This window comes from Pteropus alecto, unplaced genomic scaffold (assembly GCF_000325575.1).
Source record: "Pteropus alecto unplaced genomic scaffold, ASM32557v1 scaffold75, whole genome shotgun sequence".
Taxonomy (NCBI): domain Eukaryota; kingdom Metazoa; phylum Chordata; class Mammalia; order Chiroptera; family Pteropodidae; genus Pteropus; species Pteropus alecto.
The window spans coordinates 24366094-24374742 of record NW_006440638.1 but is presented as its reverse complement, the minus strand read 5'-3'; the positions used below and the strand labels follow the sequence as shown (position 1 = coordinate 24374742).

Genomic DNA, 8649 nt, shown 5'->3' with positions numbered 1-8649 from the left:
GCCAGCCAGCCCTGGCTGAGCGAAATCTGCCTGTGATAGAAAACAGGCTCTGCCAGGCGAAGGCTCTTTGGCTGGAGTCTGAAAGCCTGGCATTCACTTCTGAAGATGAATGGTCCGACCCAGTCCCGACTGGAGGCTCACATCTCTTATCTCCACTGTTACAGTGTAGGTTCAGGAGGGGTTTGTGCATGCTTGCCGTGGTTCTGAGAGCTGGCAGATGACTGGTGTGTCTGATGGAGCTAACTTAGGGAGACAGGCAGAGAAAGCATTGCAAATGCACCCAGGTAGGAAAACCCTAACCCTAAAAGAGGGGAAGAGAAAGGAATGTAAATGGACGTTCATATTTGATGTTAAAATATCATAATTTTATGCTATTGCTTCAGAAATATTTAGAGAGATTTTATAGTTTGTTTTTTTTTTGTATGACTTAATCACTCAATAGAGTAAATATCTATAAAATTCCAATTAAATGGTGTCTAAAATTTAAAGTAGCAGTCTACAGGCAAAGCGCCATTTCTTTTTTAATAAAAAAAAAATATTTATGATAACATCTAGCATTTAAAAATTGACCAGAAACTTGGCTTGATTCTGTTTAATATTTTATATGATTGGACATCTTAAATCAATACTGTTTATATTTTATAGCAATTCTGTGTTTATTCAAAACCATAGTTCTACTGTGATGTTAACGGAATGACTTTATATGGCTTTCATTGTGTTGGTTTAAGTGCTATGACCACATTTCAACTTAAAATAGTATTTTGCTGATACAGTTAGACACAGATATGAAATATGAAAGAATAGATAATTTTACTGATTATAAAGTGTTTATTTCAAGAAAAAATGTTCTTTTTTCAAGGATTTAAGATAGTTTTCTGAATTTGGGGGGATTGGAACTTGTGCCTATGGAATTAATTTTTGGAGCAGCCTAAGCTACCTTTTAGCTTGATATGTGTGCTAGAAAATTTTCATTATCATGTTTTGTGATATGTAATAAATTCAGGGTGCTGTGCTTAAGCCTCATTTCAACTTTAGGAACATCTGTTTCCCTCATTCCAAACCCTGGCAGACAACCCTACCCCTGGTGTCCCCCTACCTGCCCATCTTTCCCCAGATCCCATGTGAAAGAGTAAAGTCAGTCCCTGACTCTTAGAAGGTGTGTTTCTTCTTGCGTGGAGCAAGCAAAATATAATCATGATTTCTAAGCCTCTGCTTTCCTGTCTGGGAAGAGTGATGCTTTCTCTCCTTCTTTGATGTCTCTTTAATAAATATGTTGTCATTATTTGTCTTTGGAAATGGCCTCCTGGTCCACCTCTCAATTTTTTCCATGATTTATGTTGCAAACAAACTCTCTGTCCTGTGTCTGTTCACTGCACTCTCCTACTCTTGTGTATCATCGACGATGTGCTGGAGACAGTTTTTGTTTTTATTATGCAATTATGTTATATGTGTATTTCAGTGAAATGTCAACCCGTAAACAGGATGATGTTAAAAATTATCCAAATAAATAGTTTTCTATTTCTTTTAATCAGGTCTAGTCCAATCAGTTGAATGACAGTGAACAAGATTATCTATTGTTATTTAAACTCAGTGTTCTTGGCCCATGCTGCCACATGACACAGATTAATATGCGTCATTTACCTAGGGGTGTTGACTTAGTGCATCATCACCTATGTTTGTTTGGTGGGGACAGCTGCAGGTGTCTCAAATTTGGTCTCTTGTTTGGGGGCATCAGATATGCAACAGGCTTTTCTCCCCAGGGATCCAAAATCAGCCTTGAACACGACCTTAGCTTATCTTCCCTTAATAATTGTGCCCTCGAAAATGCTGAATGAATGCAGGCTATTTAATATTACTGGGCTCGACCTTTCTACACATGCCTGTAGCTCTGCTGCCTAAGACCTTTCTCCCAACTTGACATTAGGCTTGTCTTGATGTTTCCGTGAGAATGGCAGGTGGCTCCACCTCTGAGCCAGGTGATTCCCTGGGCTCAGATATGCTGGACTTGGGGATCCCGAGAGAGGGAATGTGTGTGTGTGTGTGCGTGCGCGTCAGAGTGAAAGAGAGTCATGTACATGTGTGTACACTGGGATCCCGAGAGAGGGAATGTGTGTGTGTGTGTGTGTGCGCGCGTGCGCGTCAGAGTGAAAGAGAGTCAGGTACATGTGTGTACATGTGTGTGTGCATGTGTGTGCACGTGTGCGTGTATGTGCATCTTGTGCCTGCGATCAGAGGGATGAGTGAGAGGCAACCTCACTGACACACCATGAACTGTTCTGGGTTTGGCCTTGGGACATGTGTGTCTTTCCCCTATAAGACCACAGCATTCCTAGGTAGAAACCTTAAAATTTTGACTCGGGCAGCTCTCACCCCTACAACTCATGAAATGGAAATACCTGCTGATCCTCTATTCAAAGACTGGTTTGAAGCAGACCCAGGCTTGTGTGCCACCTTTCATTTCATAGGCTGAGTGCTATTATGGAGGAGGCCATTTTCAAGAGAGCCCATTGGGAATTTCCCATACAACTTAACATTCTAAATTAACGTCACCACCACTGGTGTCTGCAGAAGATGAGTCTGAGCATTCCCACACCAGTAGGCCCAGCCCTACTGGATCTGGCCAGACTGTGGCCCCCGTCCTCTCCCCGCCCCCCTTGCCACTGCTGGGCATATCTCAAGTATGGTCATCACTTTTTGTCTATCTCCTATGCCTACCCACTGCTGGGGGCCATGGAGGAAAGACAAGGAAGTGGTCCCCTCCCCTGACAACTCATACTTGGCCCAGGTCTCCTCTATAGACCGTCCTGATGTTGGAATGTTAGCTGCAGATGGAGACCTGCAGAGCCAGGTTGCAGACATTCTCCAAGCCTTTAGTGGCTGCTTCGTTTGCAGACAGACTGACAGTAATTGAGGAGGTGCCGGTCAGGTACAAACAGGTGGCCTTAGACCTGGGGCGGGGAGGAAATGCCTCTTTCAGATGTGTTTTTATGAGAAAGAGTAAAGTAGCTATACTGTCCTTATTAGTCTGAGTCAGCATGCTATTTTTTTTTTCATGTTGATGGTCAAAACATCATAGTTTTCTCAGAGCCAGTGACTACACCTTCCCCATATATAGTTCCTAAGCATCTCAAAACTTTCTCTAAAGAAGCGGGGAAAATTGGAAAGCCTCTCTCAGGCCCTGTCCCAGTGGAGTCTAGGACCGAAGGTAAGGAAGGCCAGCTGTGAGGGCCTCAGGGAAATGCAGAATGTCTGTGAGGGGCCTGGAGGGGTCAGCTTATAGCTCTCATATTGCCTCCAGAGGCTGGTGAGCCCCTTTCAATGTGTTGTGGTCTTCAAGAGGATGAACTGACCGTTGGCAAGTTCTCAGCCTGAGCACAGGCTACAAGCCAGGGTACCACAGATGGCCACAGAGGCTGGCACTGCACAGCAGCCCAGGTCTGTGTGAGTGTCAGTCCATTTTGTCACGGTCCTGAGTGTGCTGTTGGCTGCGGTGTGTTGTGTCACTCCCTTGTTCCCATGGCTTTTTAGCGGAATCAGTGGCCCAATGGCTACTTGGTCTGCTTGCCCTCTGGCACTTGTGCCTCAGCTTCCTCATCCTGGACAAAGCCAGTGAGTCCTTGCCACCCTCCTAGTAGAAAAGCAAGCCAGGCCCGGCCCCCTCCCTGTGTGGGGCTCTGCAGGACCTCCTTCCATAGATTGTCATTTAGGCATGGGCTCTTGGCCAAGGCAGACCTAGTACTCATAACCAGGCACTGTTCCCTGCAAGTGGGGGTATTTGAAACGGAGTTTCCTGGGTTGAGGGTCTTAAGCATCCCAGCCTAGGACCATCTTGTACCTCTGACCATATCATACAACTCCAAAGCTGCAGGGCCTCCTTTAGTTACATTCAGACAAGCGGTCAGTTCCCCAGGCTATCCTTTGAAGAAACCTACCCCTCCCACAGCTGAAGCAGGCAGGAGCAAAGCCAGGATCCAGACCGGGCTCAGGGCGCCCGTGTTGTCTAATCTGTTTTGCCATTTTCATTGATCTAGGCGGGATTAAGGACACTGCATGACATCGGGCCAGAAATCCGGCGTGCTATATCATGTGATCTGCAAGATGATGAGCCCGAGGAAACAAAAGGAGAGGAAGAGGAAGATGTATTCAAAGTAATTATTCCACGCACAGCTTACACACTGGCCGCTTGGAAATAGTGGGGCAGGACTCCAGTTTGGGCAGTTAATGATCCACAAAAGAGCCTGGAGAATGCAAACCAGCCCCAGAGCCTAGCGGGGCTTGTGGGCCATGCGCTAGCCCCAGCAGACCCTCCCCATTCACCAATACCTCTTCTAAGGCCAGGCCTGCCCTTCCAGAGCTTGTTCCTCTGCCCCATGCTGACAGCTTCCAAGGAGCTTGGCCACAGCCACTGGCCGGTGTGGATGGGCATCCTGGGTGCTTCTGGCAGCTGCTTGCCTGCACTAACCCCTTCTTCCCTGGGCCAGCTCTTTGATCTGCCAGCTGGCCCCAGACCCCCAGCCCAAAGAGCATGCCTGCCACCCAACCTCAACTGCCGGGGCTGCCAACCAGCCCTGCTGGCTCTAAGTCACCTCAACTTGGAGCAACTGGAAGAGCATACTCAAGTGACAGCTGAGAGCTTACTCCCTGGCTCAGGAATCTGTAACTTTCCTCATTTCAGGGGGACCAGCTGCCACACAGACACATTCACCCCGATCACTGAGACCCTCGGGTTGTTTTCCAGGGATCCTATGGAGCTTACCTAGAATTTGTTTTTCATGTAGAAAAAGTTACCTAACATAGCTAGCCTGCATCAAATACTTGTTAAATTACCTGGTGTTGTCTCCCATTATTTTGCAGAGAAATGGTGCCCTGCTTGGAAACCATGTCAATCATGTTAATAGTGATAGGAGAGATTCCCTTCAGCAGACCAATACCACCCACCGTCCCCTGCATGTCCAAAGGCCTTCAATTCCACCTGCAAGTGATACTGAGAAACCGCTGTTTCCTCCAGCAGGAAATTCGGTGTGTCATAACCATCATAACCATAATTCCATAGGAAAGCAAGTTCCCAGCTCAACAAATGCCAATCTCAATAATGCCAATATGTCCAAAGCTACCCCTGGAAAGCGGCCCAGCATTGGGAACCTTGAGCATGTGTCTGAAAATGGGCATCATTCCTCCCACAAGCATGACCATGAGCCTCAAAGAAGGTCCAGTATTAAAAGGTAACCTTTAAAACGTGTTTGCACTTGGTAATGTCCTCCTTGCCCCCCATGCTCTGGCACATGAGCAGGAAATGCCCAGTAGACATTTGCAATTGAAACTGTGAGTGCCACGAGGTCATGGCCTCTTTGGGCCGTAGCCACATGATGATCCTGAAGGATAAAGGGCCACCTGCCATCCAATATCCTGCTATATGAGACGCCCCTTCAAATGGCAGCAGCTGCAAACTCTACCCTCTCCCATTGTGCCAACGTACTGTGGGACAGGGGTTGGCAAACCTTTTCTGTAGAGGGCTGGATGGTAGATATTTTAGGCTTTGGGCACCATATGTTCTATTGTAGCTACTCAACTCTGCTACTGTAGCAAAAAAGCAGCCACAGACAGTATGTAAATGCATGGGTGCGGCTGTGTCCCAATGAAACTTCATTTTTAGACACTAAAATGTGATCACAGGTGATGAAATATTTTTCTTCTTTTGATTTTTTTTTTCAATCCTTTAAAAATGTAAAAACCCTCCATAGCTCGTGGGTCACACAGAAACAGGTGGCAGCCAGAGTCTGGCCTGTGACCTGTAGTTTGCCAACCCCTGCTCTAGGAAGTAGCCTGATAACTGCATTTTAAATTTTGCTGGAAATATTTAACTTTTATCTTCTCCCTCCCTCCCTTGTTTTGCCTTTCCTGGATAGAACCCGCTATTATGAAACTTACATTAGGTATGTGCTCATTGCCTATGTTTGTGTGTTAAATACTGTGTATTATAAGTGTGACCAATTGGCCTCTCTGAATGCGGAGAGATGAAAAGTTCCTTTGAGCCAACTATGATATTATGGCTCAGGAGTCAGAGGTAGTGGCTTTCTGCATAGACGGTTACCGCCCAAGAATTGATATTTACGTGTCAGGGGCCCACAGACTAGCCTCTGCAGGCCTCAGAATAGCCTTGGGAGAGCCTGCTGTGCACTCCTGGTACCCGGGCCTGTGAAGGTAGGCAATGCCTACTGCTTTCTGGGGTCAGGCCTCTTCTGGGCCTTGGTAAAAGCGTGACCCCAACCTTCTGAAGACCAAGGACCAGGTCTTCTTTGCCTCCCATGAAGCCTTCAGCACATGCATCGTATTCTGCTCCCCATTTGCTGAACCTGGTTGAACTATGGGCAGGCTGGTTATTTTCTCGGTGATGGGGAGGATAGGTGTGCTGGTTTAATTACATCAAGTGAAATCTTGAGCTGGAGGAGAGCAGGGAAAAAGTGAAGAACTCGGAGGGAGCACAGGCCTCTCACTGGAGAGAGGTGATGTCACAGAGCCTGGCTGGTTTTCCGAGGATGGAGGCCAGGTCCGCAGGGTTTCAGGGAAACATTACGACAGTCCTGGGGCAGAAGGCATTCTTTGAAAACTTGGCAGATATTGTTCATGAGAGTCTCCAAAACCCTTGTCTCCCTTACTGAGTCAGATGCAGTGGAAAGTTGGTGGGAAGGGAACTTCTTTGTTCCAGGCTCTGAAGTCACATGGGGCCTGGGTAGGAAGAAGCAGGGATCAGAATAGGTGGCCCGGGAGCCCAGAATCTTTTTCCCAGGACTACCGATCATTGCAGGACTCTAGGCCCATTTTCTTATTCTGTTCCCCAAATTATATCTACTCCTTTGGCTCCAAGGCCCTGGGCGCTAGCATGTGCAAGATACCAAGACAGGAGCTCCTCCTGGTGCACACACGTGTACACCGCTCCCCTCCCCCCACCCCACCGCCGCACACACTATTACTAGAGGCCTTAACAGTCCAGTCCTGCTTGAGGCAGGTGTGTCCAGGGATTAGCCAAGAACGCATCTGGCAGGGGTGCTGGCTGCATGCAGAGGCATGGCTGCAAAATGGTCCGCCATCTGCCCAGGTGCTCAGGTTCTCCCACCCAACTGCAGGTCCGACTCAGGAGATGAGCAGTTCCCAACTATTTGCCGGGAAGACCCAGAGATACACAGCTACTTCAGGGACCCCCGCTGCTTGGGAGACCAGGAGTACTTCAGTGGGGAGGAATGCTACGAGGACGACAGCTCGCCAACGGAGAGCAGGTGAGGAGCTCTGTGGCTCGGGCTGACATTAGGAGGCCTGGCTATTTCACGTCCCTTGTGCTCTGCCACAGACCGCCAGCAGCTGCTTTCAGGACTGCCCTGGAAAGCAAACCACGAGCACAGACTTCAGGCCAGAGGAAAAGTCAAAGCAGAAGAAACAGGGCCAGAGAGAGGTGGAGTAGATGCTGTTCTTTCAGGCCTGTTGACTTATTTCTACCAGGAGCTTGTGAGGCCTTTTAGTAAAGGTCCCAGAAATGAGAGCTGGGCCTGCCTCACGGAGGGTTAGCCCTTTCTATCAATCCTTTGTCTCTTGAGAGATCTGTTTTTATTTCGTTAATGCTGATGCTCTGTCTGCATAGCGGTGTGGCAAGCCTGCAGCTTGGGTGGGATCTTCATGAACAACACTTTTTTTCCCACTCCCATCAAGGACTCTTTCCTGGAGATGGGGACAAAAGGTCAGAGTGGCATCTCTCAACAGAGCTGCCTCTTCAGGCTTCTGTCCCAAAGAAAGAATGTTTGCAGTTAAAGGGGGCACTTTACTTTAGGACAAGTAGTAGGCAGTGCAGGGGGCCAAAGGCCACCTATCGCCCTATTCTCTGTAAATTGCATCTCACCATGAACAAGTGGTCCATTGAAGTAGACGTGGTACTGCCATGAGGTCCCTCTGGCATCTGAACTGTTAATAAATGTTAGCCTCGTATTCTAGGCAAGCCACAGCTGGACCCTCCCTCACCCTACCCTCTCCCAGTTCCTCCCTCGGGCTCCCTCAGTGCCTTATTTCTGGAACCACTGATTCTGACCAAATGGATTCTGACTTTCCTTCTTCAGGGCTATTGCTCCCACCATGTCCACCAGTTGGATGCCCTTTCCCACCTCTGCTGGCGTAATTCCACCCTCTCCTGAAGGGCCTGCCGCAAGGCTTTGCTTTTCATTTCCTGACTGAAATTGAAATGCCCACCCACCAAAAGCTCACAGAACCCACCCTCAGCTCCTCTCTTCTAGTGCTGACTTTCTCCAACTGCATTAGGCATCTCTGTGCAAGTAGTATTTGCTAATCTCCTGGAGTGTGGGGACCGTGCTTCATGCATCTTTGTGTCCCTGGCGCCCAGCCCAGCACCTACCAGGGCAGGCATTCAGAAGAAGTGTCCTCAGGGAGGAAGTGAATGGGTGATAGTCAAGCTTGCAGGAAATCTGCAGTCTACATCTGACCTAGGTCTCAGGCTGCCCCAGTAAGGAAACCACCAGCACCTCACTCATTACAGGCCTGACGTCCTGAACCAATCTGTAACAGCCCTTGCCCTCCATCTAGAATCTTCTGTGAAGCTTAAGACTGCCTTATTCTCAGCTAGTCCTACTGTGCCCAGGGAGGTAGGGA

At 48.2% G+C, this 8649-nt stretch overlaps 1 protein-coding gene across 1 annotated transcript in view; it reads left to right on the top strand.

Annotated features, from left to right (window-relative positions):
- Nucleotides 1–8649, top strand: part of CACNA1D (calcium voltage-gated channel subunit alpha1 D) — a 290484-nt gene that overhangs the window by 275171 nt on the left and 6664 nt on the right. Inside the window, exons 44-47 of the mRNA XM_015593660.2 lie at nt 4032–4148; nt 4855–5222; nt 5907–5933; nt 7125–7274. Coding sequence (XP_015449146.1) covers nt 4032–4148; nt 4855–5222; nt 5907–5933; nt 7125–7274 — 662 coding nt within the window. The remainder of the gene's footprint in view (nt 1–4031; nt 4149–4854; nt 5223–5906; nt 5934–7124; nt 7275–8649) is intronic.